The following is a 22,838-nucleotide window of genomic DNA, read 5'->3' on the forward strand; positions in this document are numbered from 1 at the left end:
AGTAAATAATAGCAAGTGGATGGAAAAAAACATTAGATTTCAAACTACCACCAAACAGGCAGTAAATTTACCAGTTTTTCTCCTTCTGGTATCATCTGATCTACACTCAGTGTAGCTGAAAACCCAGAGGCAGACATCAGCACCAGCAAGGGGAATTCCAGAAGCAGCCCTCTGGCTCTGGCAATAATGCTCAATGAGAGAGGGAGATCAATGCCACAGTGTATTGTTTCTCCATTTACTTGCCCCCAGCCTCCAGGCAATCTTGTGGCAGTGAGACAGACCACAGACCTTGTGAACTGTGCTGTGAGATAGATGACCTTCCATTAGTCTAACCTCTAGGCAGAAACACATACAGTAATACAAAGTCTGAATACAAAACTCATACTGAAACCATAATCCACAGTGTGCAGACTAAAACTTGCAAGCTGAACCCAATTGGGTGATTGTCTGGTTTAAAAAAAAAATTCTATGTTCTCTGTAGGACTTAAAGTCCAGAGTGTCATAGTATAATAATCAAAATGCCCTGAATAAAATCCAAAATTATTCAGGATACTAGTCGCAGAGCCTCAGGGAGCTGTGTGATAATACCAAAAGGCTAACATTCATGATATCAGAGTCCTTGAAGAGGACAAAGTGTGATGCAGTAAAAAATTTTGAAGAAGTAATGGCGAAAAACTTCTCAAATTTGGTGAAAGACATAAATTTTCAGATTCAAGAAGTTCAGTGAACACAAAACATAATAACCCCCAAGAAATCTAAGCCCAAACATAATCAAAGTGCTGAAAGAGAAAGAGAAAGAGAAAAAATTTGAATTGAGCCTGAGAGTAATGACATTACTTCTAAGAGAACAACTCAATTGACTGTGGATTTTTGCATCAAAAACCATAAATGCAAAGAGCAAATTAAACATTTTTTAAGGGCTGAGAAAAAAGCAACAACCTTAATATTTTTTTGGCTGGTTATGTGAAGTACATTCCCAGACTTCTGCCCTATTGGTTTGTGTTTATTACCTCTGTGCAGCCACTCAAGCTCTGGGTCCAGGTGATGCCATCTGCACACACAGGAGCACTGTTGTGTGTATTTCTGTTTGTGTGTTGCATGTAAGGGGACTTAAAGTTAACATGAGATGGCTTCCATGAACGTGGGGGGTGGGGCGGGAACTGTGTGTAGGCCTGGATTCACATGCCTCTTTCTTCTTTTTATGGTCTCTTTTGGGATTTCTGTCTTAATGAAGGGAAAAGAAAAAGATAGTGGGGAGTTGGTCCTCTAAAGATATACTTATTTCAACCAAGTGGACATGAAAGTGAAGATCTCAGCATTTCACACAGAGGATCAATACATTTGGAAATGTGAGGAAACTTTTAAATCTATACTGGTCACAGAGCAAAGTGGTTTATAGAGGTACAGAATCAATAGTCAAACTGCTAGAGTACATGTTTTGGCTCTGCCTCTTGCTGGCTGTGTAATTTTGGAGAAGTCAGATGGCCTCTCACCTCCATCTGATCTTTTGTAAACTGGGGATGAATTTTATAATAATAATGTGGTATTGGCTTAAGGATAAAGTTACAGATTAATGGAATAGAATTGAGAGTCCAGAAATAGGCCCACACTTATATGGTCAAATGATCATCTACAAGGGTGCCAGGGTAATTCAATGGAGAATGAAAATGTTTTCAACAAATGATTCTGGGAGAAATGTATACCACATGCAAAAGAATGAAAATGCCCTGGGTCCTTATCTTACACCACATACAAAAATCAACTCAAAAATCAATGACTTAAATGGGTAAGACCTACAACTGTAAAATTCCTAGAAGGGGGGAGACCCTCGTAATATGATGAAATTAAAAAAAAAAAGAAGGGGGGAGAGTTTTATGACATTGGATTTAGCAATGTTTTCTTAGGTGTGGTACCAAAGCACATTGGAAACAGAAAAAGTAAATGTATTAACATTAAACTCTTTTGCATTTCAAAGGACACTCATCAACATTATACGCTTTTGTATTCTAAAATGTTCCAGCAAGACAACCCAATGAATGGGAGAAAATATTTGCAAATCATATCTGTGATAGGGAACTTCTATACAGAATATATAAAGAACTCTTGCAACTCAATATTGAAAAGACAATTAATTTTTTTTTTTTTTGAGACAAAGTCTTACTCTGTTGCCCGGGCTAGAGTGCCGTGGTGTCAGCCTAGCTCACAGCAACCTCAGACTCCTGGGCTCAAGCAATCCTACTGCCTCATTTTCCCCAGTAGCTGGGACTACAGGTATGCACCACCATGCCCAGCTAATTTTTTCTATATATATTTTTAGTTGTCCATATAATTTCTTTCTATTTTTAGTAGAGATGGGGTCTCGCTCTTGGTCAGGCTGGTCTCGAACTCCTGAGCTCAAACAATCAGCCCGCCTCGGCCTCCCAGAGTGCTAGGATTACAGGCGTGAGCCACCACACCCGGCCAAGACAATTAAATTTTAAAAAGGACAAAAGATTTGAACAGAAATTTCTCCAAAGAAGACATACAAATGGCTAAAAAGCACATGAAAAGATGCTCAACATCACTAGTCTTAGGGAAATAAGAAGTCAAAATTATGAGCTACCACTTCACTAGGATAGTTAACATGAAAAAGCCTACAACAAGTATTAGCAAGGATGTGGAGAAATTGGAACCATTATACATTTCTGGGAGTTCTTCAAATTCTTATACTTACAGTTACTATATGACCCAGCAATTCCACTACTAGAGTATATACTCGAGAAATAAAAATGTGTATGCACAAAAAGATATATGTGAATTTTCATAGCAGCATTACTCCTAATACCCCCACAGTGGAAACAACCCAAATGTATATCAACTGATGAACAAATAAAATATGGTATATACATATAATAGAATATCATTCAATAATAAAGTGGAACAATCTATGCTACAACACAGATGAACCCTGAAAAAACATGCTAGGTGAAAAAAGCTATTCACAAAAGGTTGTATGATTTTATTCATATGAAATTTCCACAAAAGTCCCAGAGACAAAGCAGATTTGTGGTTACGTGAAGCCTGAGGAGGAGGTAAATGGGTTTTGACATCCAAAGAGTTCTTTTAGGGTGATTGAAAAGTTCCTAAAATTATGATAGTTGCACGACTGTGAATATACCAAAAACACTGAATTATGTACTTTTAAATGGATGAACTGTGTCATATGTGAATTATATCTCAATAAAGCTGGTCCATCCAAATACCAAAACTGAAAATTATGACAGTAGCTACATCATTGGGAACACAAAAATTTTTGAGACAAGGTCTCACTCTCACCCAGGTGGAAGTGCAGTGGCATGATCATAGCTAACTGCAGCCTCAAACTCCTGGGCTCAAGCAATCAAGAGCATAAAAATGTAATGTCTATGAAGTACCTAGGATACTAAGATACAACACAGCTACCATTATATTTTTACCACTAAATATTAAAAGTTGATATAAAGCTATTGGATTCATATAGACATCTAAAAAGATTAAAAACCATTGGAATGAAAAGATTGTGAGACTGGCATAAGTAAACATAATACTGGCACAGAATCTAGAATCAGATACAGGTATATATATAGGAATTTATTGTTTAATAAACATGGAATTTCAAATCAGTAAGTCAAGGATGGTTTACCAATTCATGGTACTACAGTAACTGGCCATCCTTCTGGAGGGAAACAAAAATTGGATCCACTATCCCACATCGCATGCCAAAATAACACTCCATGAGCATGGAGGATTAAAAAGTAATATACTACAGAAGAAAATTAGGAAATCTGTATGTAATCTAGAGTTTATGGAGACTTTAATGCAAAAGTGGGAAACCTAGAAATTATTTTTTAAAATGAACTCCTTTGGCTACATAAAAAAATATTTCGTACAGCAAAAGATGAAAAATGAACATCAAAAGAGCTACCAATTCAATAGATTCATAAAACATTTGTACAAGAATAATTCTTGATAAAATATTAGTAAATCAGTGTTTAAAATAACTTTATTAACTCCGCAAAGGCCACCCACTAAAAGCCACAGCAAAAATGATCTCTAGAGAAACTTTAGAACCATTCCTGCATAAGTGAAGAAGGCCTGTTATCACTGCTATTTTCCAACCCAGTATGGGAGGCTTTGGAACTTATGGTAAGATCTGAGAAATAAAATCAGAAATACATTATTTGAAGAAAAAAAAATTCAGTGTTTACAAAAAGTGTACGTTGAAAACACAAAGGTCTCAACTATTAGAGTTTGGCCTGGTGTCCATATAAATAAAGAGGAAATACAGGCTTAAAGATTGGATTGATGGCCGGGCGCAGTGGCTCACGCCTGTAATCCTAGCACTCTGGGAGGCCGAGGTGGGTGGATCGCTCGAGGTCAGGAGTTCGAGACCAGCCTGAGCAAGAGCGAGACCCCCATCTCTACTAAAAATAGAAACAAATTAGCTGGCCAACTAAAATATATATAGAAAAAATTAGCCGGGCATGGTGGCGCATGCCTGTAGTCACAGCTTCTCGGGAGGCTGAGGCAGTAGGATCGCTTAAGCCCAGGAGTTTGAGGTTGCTGTGAGCTAGGGTGACGCCACAGCACTCTAGCCCGGGCAACAGAGCGAGACTCTCTCAAAAAAAAAAAAAAAATTGGATTGGAGGACATAGAACTTTCCATGGATTGGCAAGTTTTTCAACAGGGGAGAATCATTGTAAGGGTTCTAGGAACATGCGGGAGGTAGGTATAAAAGTTTTTGTGAGCATTGTGTAGACAGGTCTACTTCCAGCCTTGCCTTTAGGTTTATTAGATTATTGAAACCGGGGGCGGGGCTGGTGCCACCACCCCTGGATGTGGGCCCCGCCCCCTGTAGCCCCGCCCACTGACCTCAACCTTGTCTCGGGCCTGTTTCCGCCTCCAGCCCCCGCGAGAAGCCGCCCGCGAGGCTCATCCGCACTGACGCAGGAGGAAACTGGAATTTCCCTGCCTAAGCGGGCCCAAGGTGGCTGAGCCCCGAGTAGCGAACTTCAGTCTTCCCGGCCGCGGTTCGAAGCGGAAGTGACGTCAGCGTCGCGCCGCCGTCCTTTGCGGCGCTTTCTCTGCGCAGGCAAGTTCTGTTTTTTTCCTGGTCGTCGTCGGCTTTAACACGCCTTTGGTGAGGCCGGGTAACGGGGAGGAACACGGCTTTGGCCCAGGCCGCTGAAGGGACTGCCTCAGGGGGGCTTGGCCCGGTCCGATCGCTTCCGCCACGGCCGTGAGTCTTCTCGGCGCGGCCAGGACCGAGAGGCCGCTATGTCCTTAGGGCTTTTCCCCAGGGTTTTTTCAGACACAGTGATTGCCTCTTCAAAATCCTCCAAAGCAATCTGTGTGATTTTTTTTCCCTCCCCCCCAGAATGCAAGGAATTCCCGCCGTTCGAGTCAGGGTGACGGTGGCTCTGCGTCCTCTCGCCTCACGGACCCGGCGATTCCGGCCCGTCTCGGTGAGCGGGGGTGAAAGTTGGTTCAAGGGGCCTCTTCCTCCTGTTTTTGCCAACAGACATTTCATCTGCGAACTTGCTATTCTCTCTGAGCGCTATTTTTGACATATTACATTCGGGTAGAAAGAGAAGGCTACTTTTGTAGGTGTCTGGGCTGTGTGTGTGAATATAAACGTTTGTAGACCGCAAGTCTCTCTACTAAAGAAAAGCGAGAATACTCAGCTGTTCTTTTCATCTGAACTTCCTAGGTTTGTATCTCCCCACAGAGCTTCAAAACAATGACTTATATGAGGGAGGGATGGAGGCTTTGAAGTAAGCTGACACTTAAGATTTAAATGCTTGATAATACATTTGCTATAAAGACATTGTCCTGTTAAAACCACAAAACTATTATTTGAATCAAGGAAATTAAAAATATATCTACCCTGTTTAAAAAGTAAAATTCACCATTGTCTCACAATATGCCTTTGGTTGTTTTTGGATCTGATATCTATCTAAGTTTTGTGTATTGCAGTTTTAGTTTCTTTGAAACCATTGCTGTTTCCAATCACTCGTTCTTTCAGAGAGTCACCCATTTTGGTATTTCTGGTTGTATTTCAGTGTTTCCCCCATTTCTTGTATTTCCTGTAAACTGATGAGTGCCTGAATGGTTGATTTAAGACATAGTGAAGAAATTCAACCTACAGCTGTTCTTACGGAATTTGTAAACTAGTGGTGGAGGCTGTCATCTAACCAAGCAAATAAGTGTATTACTACAAATTGATGAGGGTTTGGAGTGTGTTGTCTGTGTTAGGGCCACAGGAGGTGACTGGGCCAGGGCTTCTAAGTCACCTGGGGACTGTGTCCTGGGCACATGGCATGGGCAGAGAACCATGAGGAGCCCTCACACCCACACCGCTGACTACCATGTGGCAGTTGTATCAGGCAAGTGAAGTCCCCTTCCTTTTGCAGTGTCTATCCCATCCCAAGACCCCAACTCGGTCTTGAAGTCTCTCTCTGGAGAGTGGCTATACATTCTAGCCCTGCCCTGACCAGGAGGAGAGTTATGTTCTGGTGTCTTGGTCAGGTGAGACACAGAAGAGGCAGCACAATGAAACATGAAGTAACAGAAGCATTTTATTATGCGCAGAACCACAAGAGGAGAACTGCCTTTGAGGGCCAGCTGGAAGTTCAGAGATAGGAGGGTGCCCACCAGTGGGTTGGGAATGAGAGAGAGAGGACCTGGGGGACTCCGCCTTTATTGAGGTCCATGGGCATCATCCCTCAGGCTTCCCCTCAGGAGTTGTGGATTGGCTAGGTTAAAGAAAACACACACAGAAAGGGGATGGTGTTGGCCATTAGGTTTCATTGTGTTCAGCAGCTGTGGGGTGTGTTGGGTTTGTGGTCACTGACATGAGGAACAAGCGGGTTACATCCCAACAACCACACAGGGAGAGGAAGTTTTAACTAGGCCAAAGGTGATGGGTTATGACTGGGTTTCAAACAGCTTATGTCAGGCCAAAAAAATGGATGCTGGGGCAGCAACTCGATTAAACAGATTTATGCCAATACATCCCTTAGCGCCTCAGTATCATCTTTTAACCATAAGACAGTTGTAGTTTGAGTGCTAGAGATGCTGACTGCAGGGGGAATGGTATTTAACAATGAATTAAGCATTTTAGTAGGGGCAGTTATGTTGAAGGTTTTGAAGTGGTAATTCAGTAAAGCACATGTGAACATTAGTGATGGTGATCCAAGTAACCAGGGGGAGGGAGTGCTTGCGGTTGGGAAGGGGAGGCAGGAGGTTGAGGGTAGAAAGCGGGAGGGCAGTCGTAGGAGAAGGTACCACAGAGTAGGCGATCCTCTCCCCAGGGAGTTAAGGGTTTCCTGATGAGAGGCAGGTGTTTCCTGGGGGAACCAGTAATCTCCATTGATTTTAGTAACCTATACCAGATTTCCTTCAGGTGTGGACGTGTGGGGCAAATGTTAGTTAAGTTAAAATCTGATTACTGGCTGGGCGCGGTGTCTCACGCCTGTAATCCTAGCACTCTGGGAGGCCAAGGCGGGCGGATCGTTTGAGCTCAGGAGTTCGAGACCAGCCTGAGCAAGAGCAAGACCCCCGTCTCTACTAAAAATAGAAAGAAATTATCTAGCCAACTAAAAATATATAGAGAAAAATTAGCTGGGCATGGTGGCACATGCCTGTAGTCCCAGCTACTCGGGAGGCTGAGGCAGGAGGATTGCTTGAGCCCAGGAGTTTGAGGTTGCTGTGAGCTAGGCTGATAGGGCACTGTAGCCTGGGCAACAAAGCAAGACTCTGTCTCAAAAAAAAAAATCTGATTACCTTTTATTTTTCCCCCTTTCCTCCCATGGTTTTTAAGTCACTAATCTAGCGCTACCAGCATTATGTTTGTTAGACCTGGTGTTTGCTTAGTACTTAAAGCTTAAAAAGTTGAAAGTTCCTTTTTCTTTGTTTTTCTTTGACTTGTGGCCACCTAAAGCCCAGGGCTTCCCTACCCACCCCACCCCACACCCCACCTTTTTTTTTTTTTCTTGTTTTTTTTGTGGTCTGAGGCTTTTAGCTGCCTGAAGGGTTCTTAGTTTCTGTCAGTGGTTGACAAGAGGAAAAGAGGGAGGGATAAGGGGCCCAGAGCCACCAGGCAGTAGAGGACTGGAACAGCCAGACTTCAAGATAATGAGGCCTTTCTCCCCTTTGTTTTTACTCCTTCTAAGTAAAATCTTTAGAATGGCGTGTATCTCCAGGCGGCTAAAATATTTTTCATTTCTCTTCAGATGTTTACCTGACAAGCTCCTGGTGGTCCCACATGGCCCCTGTTTTGAGCTCTGGCCTCCATTTGTGGTTCCCGTTAGCCCCTTCTCTAGGCAGCCGCCTCCCAGGCGAGGGGGTTCCAGTCACCCTCCCTGCCCTTGGAGGTGTAGAGCAACAGATGCAAAGGAAGGCAGCAACGCAGGGATAGCTGACCCCAGTGGCATCCTTGCCAGTGAGGGGCCATCACCTTCTTGTTGAAGGGGGCGCCCCTCTTGTCATGTTGGGAAGTCTGTGCCGTCCCTGGATATTGCCTCCCCCTCTCAGTGGGCGGTCAGATTGTTAGTGTCCCTCTCGCACTCCGTTAACCCTCCTGTTGGCCCAGTGTCCGCCTTGCCCTCTTCTGCCTCTCAGTAACAAGCCTTTTGGGCCCGACAGGCCTTGGGAATATAGTCAGTTTCACCCAGATCTGTAGTTTCTGTTTGGGGGTGACAGCAGTCTTGGCTAGTGACTGTGGCTGCCCCTTATGCCCTACTAAGGCTAGCCATTGGTGGGTCCCAAGGAACACTTAGACTCTCTAGAACTCACGCAATTTAGGGAGGGGAGTTTTGGCAGCATTTGACAAAGGTAACAGGCAGCAATGCCTAGCAGCATAGATAGACCCAGTAAGCTGTGGAGCCTTCCCAAGTGGCATTAGCTACTTGGAGGGCCAAGAGCAGTCTGAAGGCATTTGGGGGTGCCCCTCATGGTTGTGACCACACACCTTGCTCACTGCACCAATTGTGTTTTCTTCTGTTGTGGTCTAGAGGTCTCTCTCTGAATCAGAGTGGCTATACATGCTGTCCCTACTTAGCCTTGGAGGAGAGTGACAGTCTGGTGTGGTCAGGTGAGCCACAAAGCAGCACAGCAAAGCACAGGAAGTAACAGAAGCATTTTATAACTGACAGATCCACAAGAGAAGAGGGCTGCCCTCGAGAGCCCACGGATGTCATCCCTCAGGCTTTCCTGTGGGGTTACGGATTGGCTGGGTTAAAGAAAACACACACGGAGCGGGAAGCGTAGACATGACTCTGGTATTGGCCATTAGGTTCCAGTGAGATCAGTAGCTGTGGGGTGTGTTGGGTTTGTGGTCACTGACATGAGGAACAAGCAGGTTATATCACAAACAACGACACGGGGAGGGAAGTTTTAACTAGGCCAAAGGTGAAAGGGTAGGACTGGGTTTCAGGCAACTTACGTCAGACCTAAAAATGGATGCTGAGGCAGCACCTATACTAAATATATGACACACTCTTACTTACAAAGCTTAATATGTTAGTGTAAATGTAACATCAATAAAGAATACAGTCTTACATTCCATAGCAGGTGTTGAAGATAAAATTGGAACTGAGATAAATAAATTGGGAATTGGCATAGTCCCTTCTTTGTCATCTCACCATCCATACATACCCCTCTAGACACATGTGAGTTTCCTTATAATAATTAAACAAGTCTGCATTTGTACCTAAGACATAAGGAAGAAGTTCTCACCCTTCCCCACTGTGGGACGATGATGTAGTCCCATTCGTCATTATTTCCCCATCACAGGCCATTTTAATTACTCCTCAAATATGGTCACATTCTCACTGAATATTTTGTTTCCTAAAGACTAAATTATAAATCTAACCTCTAGTAACATGTATATAAAATAAAAGCAGGAAGGAGATAGAGGTGGGGAATGGTTAGTTTATATAAATAAACACAAGTGTATAAACAAACACATACCTATAACAAGCAAAGAGAAAGCATGCAAAACCACTGCATTTCATGTTTCTGTCGTTGATCTGAAGGTTGGAGTTGATATCTGTGGCCTCTTCAATGACCATTTCCATAGTTTCCTTGCCTTCAGCCAGAGCCTCAGCTGCTGTGGGTTCTGTGGCTGCTAGAGTGATCCACACCTTCATTCCACAAAGGTCTGAGTCCTCCATTGTTCTGTCTTTTTTCAGTTGTAATTTTCCATTAACCTTTTCTATAGAGCAGAGAGCTACTTGGAGGTGCTACACGTCATCCTTTTTGCATTAATCCTATTGCAGTGCCCCAGTTTTCCTTTGGTAATTATGATTGATTACTTCAGCCAGTATATTAACCTCCCTGTTTTTTTGTATGTTTGTTTTTGTTTTTTGCTTCTTGGTTTTCTGGTATATGAAGCCCAAAATGGCCAGGTTGCAATCTCATCTTCCAATATGTTGGGGCCATATTTGTGCCCCATGGGGGACTAAGATCTCCAAAACTACAGGGCTCTAAGTTGCTGGGATTGGAAGTAAAAGTTCTGTCAGTGAAGCTAATTGTGCCTTCACCCATCAATTCCTGGACCTGTATATTCTGACTTCTAAGCATATACCTTGTCCTGTGAGATGGCATCACCTTGTTGTTGTTGTTGTTGTTGTTGTTGTTTGAGACAGGGTCTCACTCTATTGCCTGGGCTAGAGTGCAGTGGTATCATCATAGCTCACTGCATCCTCAAACTTCTGGGCTCAAGTGATCCTCCTGCCTCAGCCTCCCAAGTAGCTGGGACCACAGGTGCATGCCACCACACCTGGCTAATTTTTTAATTTTTCTGTAGAGATGGGGTCTTGCTATGTTGCCCAGGCTGCTCTCAAACTTCCTGGCCTCAAATAATCCTCCTGCCTTGACCTCCCACAGTGGTAGGATTACAGGCATGAGCCACTGTGTCCAGCCCAGAATACTTTTTTTTTTTTTTTTGAGAGAGAGTCTCACTCTGTTGCCTGAGCTACAGTGCCGTGGCATCAGCTTAGCTCACAGCAACCTCAAACTCCTGGGCTCAAGCAATCCTCCTGCCTCAGCCTCCTAAGTAGCTGGGACTACAGGCATGTGCCACCATGCCCAGCTAATTTTTTCTATATATTTTTTACTTGTCCAGCTGATTTTCTTTCTATTTTTAGTAGAGATGGGGGTCTCGCTCTTGCTCAGGCTGGTCTCAAACTCCTGAGCTCAAACGATCCACCAGCCTTGGCCTCCCAGAGTGCCAGGATTACAGGCATGAGCCACCGCTTCCGGCCCCAGAATACCTTTTTGTCAGAGGATTGTCTCCCATTTGGACCCATGACTGAGTTTTCAATATATTATTTTCCACCTTTCGTTTAGATCGGCTACTTCAGGGTGACAAGGTTGTATGATCAGACCAGTTGGTTTAGAAACAGTGTTGTGTGGAGGCCATGACTGCTGATACAGCCTTTTGTGAGTCTGTGGATGGCATTGCCAACAGAAACATAACTAGTAGAAAGGCCAGTCTGCATCCATGGCATGAGTCCATGCCAGTGAGAATGAATGTTTGTCACCTCTCGTGATAGAAGAGGACCAAGTGGCTGGCTGATCCCCCTAAGGAATGGTGCCATATTGGGTACTCAGGAGTTGACTTCTTTCACAAGGTTAGGTACAGCAGTAATGTTAGCTGGGTCAGCCTTGGCAAGGGGAAGTTCATATTTTTGAGCCCATGAGTAGCCTTTGTCCCTGCTACCATGGAGATTTTGTTCACGGGCCCACTGAGCAATCTGTGAGGTGGTGGGGAAGTAACTGACATCTTCACAGTGCACAGTTTTGCCCACCTTCTTTCCAGTGGGTCACCTTTGGTGGGCATTTGCATGGGACACAGTGTGTCCTTTCAGAGAGGTCTCATGTAACTTCCCAGACTTCTTGTCATCAGTCTCGTTCCTCCCACTTCCTTGACCATCCAGCCAAACCATAGGCAACGTCTGTAAATGTGTGTGCATCCTCTGGCCAACTCTCACTCCACACCCAGAGACAGCCAAATACACTGCTTGAAGTTCTGCCACTGGGAAGACTTTTCATTAGTTCTGTCCTTCAGGGTCAGTGTTCCGCAGGGCTGCAGTGCACCAGCTTGCCACTTCCAGGTGGTACTAGCGTATCATGCAGGCCCATCTGGAAACCTGGTTTTGTCTTAGTCCAGCTGGTGGAAGGAAGCCGTGGGCATGGATTGAGGGAGAGGAGGCGGTGCAGCTGAAGTCGGTGTTGAGTCTTTGTCTCCTGCTCACACAGTTTACTTGTACTCACCAGAACTGCCTGAGCTCTATGTCTTAGGTGCCATCTCCAGCGATGGCCAATTATAGCTGCCTATGTCCAAACTTAGGGCTAGGAGGGTCAGACAACACCCAGTTCATGATGGGAAGTGCAGGCTACTTGGTCTCTTGATGTCCCATGGTTAGTTGTCCAGTCTCTACCATGTACCGAGTGGTAAGCAGTTTCTCAAAATGTCAACTGCAGAAGTTTCGTGCAGAAGAGGACGTAAGATTTGCTCCAAACTACTAGAGGTCTATACTGTGAGTCTCCTATTGGTGCTTGCCAGAGGCTCCCGACAGCATCCTACTGAGCGTGGATACTTTGAGCATCTTTGGTTCTGCCGGATCATTTGGACTAAATGCTCGAGAGTCTTGTACTGCAGCAAGTTCAGACTGCAGCATAAGTAAGATTCTCTTGGTCCCTTTTGAAACAGGCCCTTCATCATAATCAACCATAGGTATCAGCTAGATTACTGTGATGCTGCTGAATGTTTTCTTGATTGGTAAGAATCTCAGCTCTATGCTCAAGCCTAGAAGTTTGAGCAAACCAATTCTAAATTCTGATCTTTGCATGTTTATCTCCAGAAAACATTGTCCCTCTCAGTTCTGTGTAAGACTGGGTCTAGTGAGAAGAAAGAAATCTCACCTCGATTTAACAGGAGGAGTATAATACAGAGATGGAAAGTGAACTCCAGCATATATCCTAGAGTTGACAGAGTGCCTAAAGACAGCCAAACTCAGAGTGGGGCCCTCTCCCCAAGACTGGGCCTCAGACCTTGTTGGAGATGGTGTCATTGCAGCCGTACTGGCTAGTGAAGAAGTTTGTTGGGTTACCTGGACCAGAGTCAGTCTCTGGGGGAGCAGAGGGCAGCTGTCTGGAGTGCAGGCAGGCCCTGACCATGGGGCTCCTGAGCAGAGGGAATTAGGGAGCCCGTAAGGATGTGAGAGTGAGAGCACTGAATACTCACATCAGGAGGCCGTGGGAACTGGTCTGCAGTGTGCAGACAAGCTGCGGGTGGTGGATGAGTGCACGGAAGGAGACGGTGTTCCTCCCACCCTGGCATTTGTTGAATAATTCAGTACATTTCCAGAAAACTCTGATTTATATTGTGTCATGAACAGCCACTTAGCTATAATCTCGGTATATTGAGAAGGATCTTTGTTGTATCATGAAAATCACCAGGTACCTTCAGTGAGTCAGGCTCTGTGCCAGGTAAGGGGGAACATTGGCATCCAAAGGACACGTAATGCTGTCCCAGGGTTGCAAACACTCTCCAAAGGAAAGCAGATCCCTGTGTAACACATCATCTAAGAACACTCCTAGAGATACACAGAGTTCATTATGATAAAAGGTATTTTTCCTCCAAAAATATGAAAGTTCAATAGGTGTACCCACCTGTTGTTGTTAGAAGATGTATAAAGGAATATACATCAGACATGGAAGAAGAAATAGACAAGTCCACAGTTCCAGTGGGAGATTTTAACATTTTTCTCTCATTGTTTCTTTAAACAAGAGAGAAAAATTAAGTTAGGATATACATCTGAGAAAGATGAGCACCGTACCTAACGTACCTATACACTGTCTCGTAAATGAAAGAAATCACAAAGTGCTGATCTGGAGGTGGGTGTGAAAGAAAGAACTGGAAAGGGCAGGCTGGTTCTCTGGGGAGAGGAACATGTTCTGTATCTTGTTTAGGCTTTTGATTACTTGAGTGTATACGATTGTCAAAATTCATCCACTGAGTATTTAAGATCTGTGTGTTTTGCTGGGTACAGTGGCTCATGCCTATAATCCTAGGACTCTGTGAGGCCGAGGCAGGAGGATCCCTTGAGCCCAGGAGTTTGAGGCTGTAGTGAGGTATGATCACTCCAGCCTGGGCAACGGAGCAAGACTCTGTCTGTCTCAAAAAAAAAAATATCTGTGTGTTTGTACATTAATTATAGCTCACATTTACACAAAGTAAAACACTTGGTGCAGATGCCACCAAAGGAAACACATTTGTGGGCCTGTTCAGCCCAAGGATCTGAGTTTGAGACCTGTGGTAGTGGTTACAATTTATACCCAATGATGTTTGTAATCTGGTGTGACTTTGGGGTTTAGGCTTCTCATTCATAGAATCAGGGCTGTCGAATTTTTGTGAGGGTTAATTTGGTTCATGAAAAATGAACTGAGCACCTTTTAGTGATTGCCATCATTCAGATACTATTCTGTAGATCAGCATTTGGGCTGCTGTTCTGTGTTTTATTTATTAAAGATTGTGATTAATTTTTATTACAATTTTATCTTACTTTTAGTTTTTATTAAAACTAAATAAAACAGAAAATTCTGTTTTTCAGTCATACTGGGTTCATATGGAGTGCTTAGTAACACATGTGGCCGGTGACTATTGTATTGCACTGTGCAGGTTTAGATAGACTCTGGTCATGTGTGGAAGTCACAACCACCACAGGAGATCAGGCATTAGGAACAAACTTACCTGCATCCAAGTCCTGGCCCACCACTTCCGAACTGGATTATATTGGGCCAAATACTAGTGTTGTCTGCATGTAGGTTTTTTCTTATTAAATAGGGGTAAATGATATCGGCTGTGTAGGGCTGTTACGATACTGAAGTGAGCTAATATATGTAAAGTTGCAAGTGCAACTTGTGGCACGTACTACATTGGTCTTCAGTAAATGGCAATTGATGTTACAATACTCATGTTACAGAGTAAACCGTTTTCAGAAAGTGGCTTTCACATGTGTCACCTGCAGACAGAAAGTTAACGTGTGATGTTTGATTATGGATAAGTAATGCTTGTCGATTAATGATTGATGCAAACAGGGCTCCGTTAACCTTGTGTAAAGACAATGGGGGTGGCCTCTGTCCATGTGGATTCACAGCCATCCTGAAGGAAGCCTTGGAACCAGGAAAGGAGCATTCAAGCACATTTAGCCGTCACCCTCACAGGATGGCAGCCATCGATTTGTCCCATGGTAAGTCCTTGTTGCTGCTCTTTTTCAGAGACTCTTCTCTAAGTCCCCCTGCACAATATAGAGTCCAGTGGTCTGGGCCCAGGCAGCCATGCTCCTGGTGCATTTCCAAGGTGCTGGAGTGGGCCAGGAAATGCCGTGTTCTTATTCAGCCCCCTGGCTTGTGTGCTTTGGGAAGAGGTGCGGTGTAGTCCCTTTCATAAATTTTATCACCATGGGCAAATAAAGAGTCCCATTTCTCCAGGCTTGAGTTTCCTTACCTGTAAAATAAGACTATTACCCCTTTCCTGATGGGCAGCATGGCTGACCGTCCATTTTTCAGCTTTTAGATGAGACAGGACTGCTCTGGCATTGTATAGCAGGAGTGTGCATGTGTGTGTGCATGTGTGTGTGTGTGTGTGTGTGTGTGTGTGTGTGTGTGTGTGTGTGTGCGCGTGCGTGTGCATGTTTTCTCGAGTGTGCTGGATTATATGGGAATTTCAAACTAGAATGGAATGACTTCCAGGCACATGAAGGTGCGAATTATGGTCCGCTCTGGGTTCTCATGCCTTCTTTCTTTTCCATGAGGCCTTTATAGGGACCCAGTCTGCCTTCCTGAAGAAACGACCGAGGTAGAAAGAGTAGTGGCTGGCTCTCTGACAGACTGTTACCAGGTACGCAGGAAGTGCATCCTTTCCAAGATGTCATACTTGCGTCCGTCAGGTAGACACATTTCCTTCTATACAAAATTGCCTGGGCCGGGCGCGGTGGCTCACGCCTGTAATCCTAGCACTCTGGGAGGCCGAGGCGGGCGGATCGCTCGAGGTCAGGAGTTCGAGACCAGAATTGCATCCAGAGCTTCTTAAAGCAAATAAAACCTCCTTCAAGAACTGAGTTGCTAGTTGAATTTCCCCAGGAGTGGAGCCTGTCAAATTGGTGAGGGATTACCTTGAAAGTCAAGCCAGTATTTCAGTGTTAACTAATTAAACTACCTTAATGGTCCCAACTGCATATTTTTTTATTTTGCTGAGTGCTCTGACACATGGTAAGGAGATGAAAGTACCCTTTGGTCAGAGAATTTATCCAGTCAGTGTTTATCAGGCAGGTGCAATGTGCTCAACAGTATGCTGCAAGAGAGGGAAACAAGATGAGCTCCTGGTCTGGTTGTAGTGAGATCAGAGTATGTGTAAGAGGTGCCATTAAAGCCATGTCACCCCAGGAGATGGACAGTGAGTGAGTGGGGAGAGAGAGTTCTTGGGGCCATTGAACTCCAAGGTAGACAATGGGAGCCTGCAGAACTCTCTATAGGAATTGGCTCCCACATCCTCATTTGTAGTGAACATTGGTGTGCATATTATGTGGCTGAAGCCAGCATGTGTGTGATGGTTTAGGACGCAGTAACCTTTGATGATCTGGCTGTGGACTTCACCCCAGAGGAGTGGACTTTATTGGACCCAATTCAGAGAAATCTCTACAGAGATGTGATGCTGGAAAACTACAAGAATTTGGCCACAGTAGGTAAGACTAGCATCAATCCTTGTAGCCTGCTGTGGAACAGATGATGTTGTATACCCACTGCGTTGCAGGATCTGTGATATCAACTCGAAATACAATGGGCAGTAACAGACATGGTCCCTGCCCTGATAAGCTTTTATCTACCTGGTGGTTCTCAAAATTTGGTATCAGGTCAAGAGCATTACCATCACTGTGTTTGAAACGTACGTTCTCAGTCTTCACCTTTGACATAGTTTGACGCTCTGCAGTTGGATCTGTTTTCACAGCTCTCCTGATGAATCTGATGCACTATAGTGTTGAAGAATGGCAGGTGTAGTTGTTGCTTCATGAGAATGAAAGTCTCTTTGTTTCACTTACTTTATTTCCTATTTGGAGAAAAGTCTTAGTGCTTTGTAAGTGTGTCCATAAGCCTGAATGTGGACTTCAGGGGTCAAAGATAACCAGTCTTTTGGGGACACAGAGGTGATGTTTTTATTTTCAGCCCTTTTGAAACAATTTCACTACCTTTAATTAGAACTATAGTTCCTGAATTGTAGGAAGATTTATCATCTCTTACATTAACCTGTTCAATTAATGTGTCTTTGTCTGTGCACAGGATGTCAGCTCTTCAAACCCAGTCTGATCTCTTGGTTGGAACAAGCAGAGTCGAGGACAGGGCAGAGAGGAATTCTTCATGGTGAGCATACGTGAAGAACAACCCTGGTTAATGAGGAGTTCAGTATGTTTGGAAGTATAATGAGGAAACTTTTAAAGATGCACACTTCATTTCAGAAGGTTGAAGCATTTTTTTTTCAAGTTACAGAATCTTCAACTTCCCACAGTATTACTGTCTGTCTACTCAGTCTTTCCTATGATCTAACAATGAAACGTAATATTATGTTTCTTAAGTTTGCTGATTTGATATATGCTTCTTGTCCTATACTTCTGCTTTCCTTCTTGATAATATTGTGTTCGCCATTATTTTATTTTATTTTATTTTATTTTATATTTTATTTTTTTTATTTTTTTTTTTGAGACAGAGTCTCGCTCTGTTGCCCGGGCTAGAGTGAGCACTGTGGCATCAGCCTAGCTCACAGCAACCTCAAACTCCTGGGTTTAAGCGATCCTACTGCCTCAGCCTCCTGAGTAGCTGGGACTACAGGCATGCATCACCATACCCAGCTAATTTTTTTCTATATATATTTTTAGTTGGCCAGATAATTTCTTTCTATTTTTAGTAAAGACAGGGTCTCGCTCTTGCTCAGGCTTGTCTCGATGAACTCCTGACCTCAAGTGATCCACCCACCTCGGCCTCCCGGAGTGCTAGGATTACAGGCGTGAGCCACCGCGCCTGGCCCACCATTAGTTTTTAATTTTCATAGAATCACAGTTGATAATAAACTATCTAAAAATTTTGACACCATATTCTGTTTTTTTTGTTTTTTTGAGACAGAATCTTGCTGTGTTGCCCAGGATAGAGTGAGTGCCGTGGCGTCAGCCTAGCTCACAGCAACCTCAAACTCCTGGGCTCAAGTGATCCTACTGCCTCAGCCTCCCAAGTAGCTGGGACTACAGGCATGCACCACCATGCCCTGCTAATTTTTTTTTTTATATATATATATTTTAGTTGGCCAGATAATTTCTTTCTATTTTTAGTAGAGACAGGGTCTTGCTCTTACTGAGGCTGATCTCAAACTCCTGACCTCGAGCAATCCACCGGCCTCGGCCTCCCAGAGTGCTAGGATTACAGGTGTGACATATTCTTATTATTGCCAAATTTTTGACATTCAGAATCATCAAATCCATCTTTGTTTTCTGTTTTTGTTACTCTGTTTAATTTGAAAACAAATATAAATGATCCCTATCATTTTCAATGCCTTCTGTCTACCATTTCTGTCTCCAACCCCTGACACTTCTTTTCCTCTTTAACTTCAGAATGGCAAGTGCAACTTAAAACCAAAGAGTCAGCACTTCAGCAGGATTTTTTAAGGGAACCGACCTCCAGTGGGATACAAATGGTAAGACAAACAAAGGGATATTTCTTAGTTTTTGCATTCGGGGATGATTAGGAATTCTATTATAGAAAATCAGCAGAATGAGAGCTATTTGAGAAAAGTAGCATTGACCCAAGAAGGAACAATGGCTCTGGAGAGATGGTTGGAATATGATGATTTTGGGGTTCTTGAAACCTAGCTTGACACTTGTTTCAGAGTTCCCACACGTATACATGCCCATATTTGTAACCAAATAGTTTTTTAAACAATTTGATGAAAATCTACAGAAGTCTTTTGTAAGATTATAGTAGTAAGATTAGTCTTTGTAAGATTCTGCACAGCTTTCAGGCAGAGAAACCTTTCATCATTCCGCTTAGAAGAGATCATTGTATGCACGTAATGAAAAATGGTTAAAGTGAAAATAATCATCATAATGTTTCTGTCTTCAGATGAATAGAATCTGTTAATGAATCTGAACAACCCTTTAATCATTATTTATCCCTTTATCAACAGACAGGAAGCCACAATGGAGCAGAGCTCAATGAGTCCAAGCAATGTGAAGACGTCTTCAGTGAACACTCATGCCTTAAGACACACGAGAGAACTCAAAACAGTGAGAACACGTCTGAATATAATCAGTGTGGAATGGAGTTTCTTACTTTACATAAGAAAACCTCTACTGGAGAGAAACTTTCTGTGTTGAATCAGAGTGGAAAAGCCCTCAGCCTTACTCCAAATGTTTACCAGAGAATGTGCACACAAGACAAATCCTTTGAATGCAATGACTATGGGAAATCCTTTATTAATCAGTCACCCCTTCAAGTACATAAGAGAACTAACAGTGGAGAAAAACTTCATGAATGGAAGGAATGTGGAAGAAGTTTTACTCCATCCACAAACTTTGCTGTGCATATGCAAAGTCACAATTCAGAAAAACCCTTCAAATGTAAGGAATGTGGAAAAGGCTTTAGATATTCTGCATACCTTAATATTCACATGGGAGTTCACACTGGAGACAGCCCTTATGAATGTAAGGAATGTGGGAAAGCCTTCACTAGATCTTGTCAACTTACTCAGCATAGAAAAACTCACACTGGAGAGAAGCCTTATAAATGTAAGGAATGTGGGAAGGCCTTCACTGTTTCCTCATGGTTAAGTCAACATATGAAAGTTCACACTGGGGAGAATCCCCATGAATGTAAGGAATGTGGGACCGTCTTTACTAGGTCTTCTCAACTTACAGAACATATAAAAACTCATGCTGCAGAGAATCCTTTTGAATGTAAAGTATGTGGAAAATCCTTTAGAAATTCCTCATGTCTTAATGATCACTATCGAATTCACACTGGAATCAAACCCTACAAGTGTAAGGACTGTGGGAAAGCCTTTGCTCAGAACTCAGACCTTACTAAGCACGCACGAACTCACAGTGGAGAGAAGCCCTATGAATGTAAGGAATGTGGGAAAGCCTTTGCTAGATCCTCTCGCCTTAGTGAACATATAAGAACTCACACCGGAGAGAAGCCTTTTGAATGTGTCAAATGTGGGAAAGCCTTTGCTATTTCCTCGAATCTTAGCGGACATTTGAGAATTCACACTGGGGAGAAGCCCTTTGAGTGCCCGGAATGTGGGAAAGCATTTACACATTCCTCCAGTCTTAACAATCACATGCGGACTCACAGTGCCAAAAAACCATACACATGTATGGAATGTGGCAAAGCCTTTAAGTTCCCCACGTGTGTTAACCTTCACATGCGAATCCACACTGGAGAAAAACCCTATGAATGTAAGCGATGTGGGAAATCCTTCAGTTATTCCAATTCATTTCAGTTACACGAAAGGACTCACACTGGAGAGAAACCCTATGAATGTAAGGAGTGTGGTAAAGCCTTCAGTTCTTCCAGTTCCTTTCGAAATCACAACAGAAGGCACGCAGATGAGAAACTGTCTGTGTAAGCAATGTGGGAAAGCCTACAGGTGTCCCTGTTCTCTTCAAAGATGAGATAACTCACAGGGGAGAAACCATATGAATGTGGAAAGATCTTTACTTATGTCTCAGGTCTTCATGAACATGTATGAATTTACAGCAGAGAAGACTCTATGTCAGGGAATGTGGAAGAGACTTCATTATAAATCCTCAAGCCTTACCTTACACATCAGAAATCTTGCTGAAGAGAAACCCTATGAATGTAGAGAATCTGAGAAGACTTTTCCTAATTCCACAAATCTTAATATGCATATACAAACGCACATTGGCGAGAAACCCTATAATTTTAATGGTATGGCTTGGATGATCCTCTCCCCCACCCAAATTCATATTCTCAAACTGACCCCTATTTCCTTCATCATCACTATATTTGGACATAAGGTTTTAAAGCAGGTGAGTGACTTCAAATGAGGCTGTTAGGGTCGATCCCTACCTAATTCAGCCTCACTGGTGTTCCTATAAGAAGAGAATATGAAGGAAGGACGCACACACACAGAAGCCCTTGTGACCCCACCAGAAGATGGCCCTCTGCAAGCCAGGAACAGAGGCCTGGAACAGATCTTTCTGTTCTGGCTTCCAGAGGAAATCATCCCTGTCCTCACCTTGATATTGGACTTCCAGTCTCCAGAATTTAAGCCAATAAATTTTTCTTGGTTAAATCATTCAGTCTGTTATTTTGTTATGGCAACCCTAGAAAACATACTGTAAGGAACATAGGAAAGGCTTTAGTTATTCTAGAAGTTGTAATATTTATATACAAACCTGCTGTGCAGAGAAACCCTATAAATACAGAGTGTGGGAAAGCTATCATTCAGTTTTTAGCACTTTTTAAAAATGTATGAAATCATACAGGAGAGAAGTTCTGTGAATGTGGTGCATGTGAAAAACCCTTTACATGTTCATCAGATCTTAATATTCACTTCCAACTCCTGTGAACGAAAAAAGAACGTAAAGAAAATAAAGTTTCTTTTACTATGAAAGTAAGGAACGTGATCTTACACAACACTTAGTAACTTCAGGTGGACTGAAGCCCCATTATGAGGAATGTGAAAGAGATTTCATTTACTTTGTGCACCTTACATAAGGTGTAAGAACTAATAATGTAGGCTGGGTGCGGTGGCTCACGCCTGTAATCCTAGCACTCTGGGAGGCTGAGGCAGGTGGATTGTTTGAGCTCAAGAGTTGGAGACCAGCCTGAGCAAGATCCCCGTCTCTACTAAAAATAGAAAGAAATTAGCTGGAAGACTAAAAATATATAGAAAAAATTAGCCGGGCATGGTGGCGCATGCCTGTAGTCCCAGCTACTCGGGAGGTTGAGGCAGGAGGATTGCTTGAGCCCAGGAGTTTGAGGTTGCTGTGAGCTAGGCTGATGTCATGGCACTCTAGCCTGGGCAACAGAGTGAGACTCTGCCTCAAAAAAAAAAAAAAAAAACTCACAGTGTAGTGAGGACAAGAGAGAAGACTGCTTGTAAGGCATGTGGGAAAGCTTTTACTAATTATGTAAGGCTTAATTTACATGTCTAAACTTAGTGCAAATGCCCTAAGAATGCAGTGAATGTATCACCACCTTTAAATATTTCACAAACCATGATAACCTGAAATCTCACATTGGAGTAATACCCTACGTATGTTAGGAATATGGAGAGACCTTATTTGGCTCAAGCCTTAATAGCTACATGAGCATCCACACTAGAGTAAAACCCTGTGAATAGAAAGAATGCCGGCAGGTCCTTCACTTGTTCCTCGTGTCTTACAGTGTCACAGTTCAGAGCTATGTGAATATAAGGAATGTGTGAAAGCTTCAGGATCTCCTCACAGCCCAGCATGTAATAACTCACAGTGACACCATACAGTCTGGTAAACATGGAAAGCCCTTTGCTATTATCTCAGGTCTACTTAAGATTTTGCAGTGGAAAGTAATCCTGTTAATGTAACGTGTTGGAAAGTCTTAGTTTTGCTAAATAATGTTCACTTCTCAGAGTGGCAAAAAACTTATTTACTAATTTAAAATATATTGAAATATATATTGAAAATATACGTGTTTTAATAACTCTTAAAGAAATAACTGCTCTATGTTTTAGAGCAGTTTTAGGTTCACAGCAAAATTGT

General features: G+C 43.1%; 1 protein-coding gene across 7 annotated transcripts; it reads left to right on the top strand.

The window, feature by feature from the left end:
• The first annotated feature begins 5,091 nt into the window (after positions 1-5,091).
• LOC123635180 (zinc finger protein 266-like) lies at positions 5,092-21,391 on the top strand. 7 transcript variants are annotated; one of them, XM_045547090.1, is made up of 8 exons: positions 5,092-5,158; positions 5,396-5,483; positions 15,127-15,278; positions 15,843-15,928; positions 16,646-16,772; positions 17,365-17,445; positions 18,684-18,766; positions 19,256-21,391. In XM_045547090.1, the coding sequence occupies exons 3-8, from the start codon at positions 15,254-15,256 to the stop codon at positions 20,696-20,698; spliced, it is 1,845 nt and encodes a 614-aa protein (XP_045403046.1). In that variant the 5' UTR covers positions 5,092-5,158; positions 5,396-5,483; positions 15,127-15,253; the 3' UTR covers positions 20,699-21,391. The 7 variants fall into 7 exon arrangements, with proteins under 7 accessions (XP_045403046.1, XP_045403036.1, XP_045403073.1 ...); XM_045547080.1 differs by lacking the exon at positions 5,092-5,158 and having other exon boundaries at positions 5,170-5,483; XM_045547117.1 differs by lacking the exons at positions 5,092-5,158; positions 5,396-5,483 and adding an exon at positions 5,622-5,728.
• Positions 21,392-22,838: the final 1,447 nt, after the last annotated feature.

This window comes from Lemur catta, chromosome 1 (assembly GCF_020740605.2).
Source record: "Lemur catta isolate mLemCat1 chromosome 1, mLemCat1.pri, whole genome shotgun sequence".
NCBI classification, from domain to species: Eukaryota; Metazoa; Chordata; class Mammalia; order Primates; family Lemuridae; genus Lemur; species Lemur catta.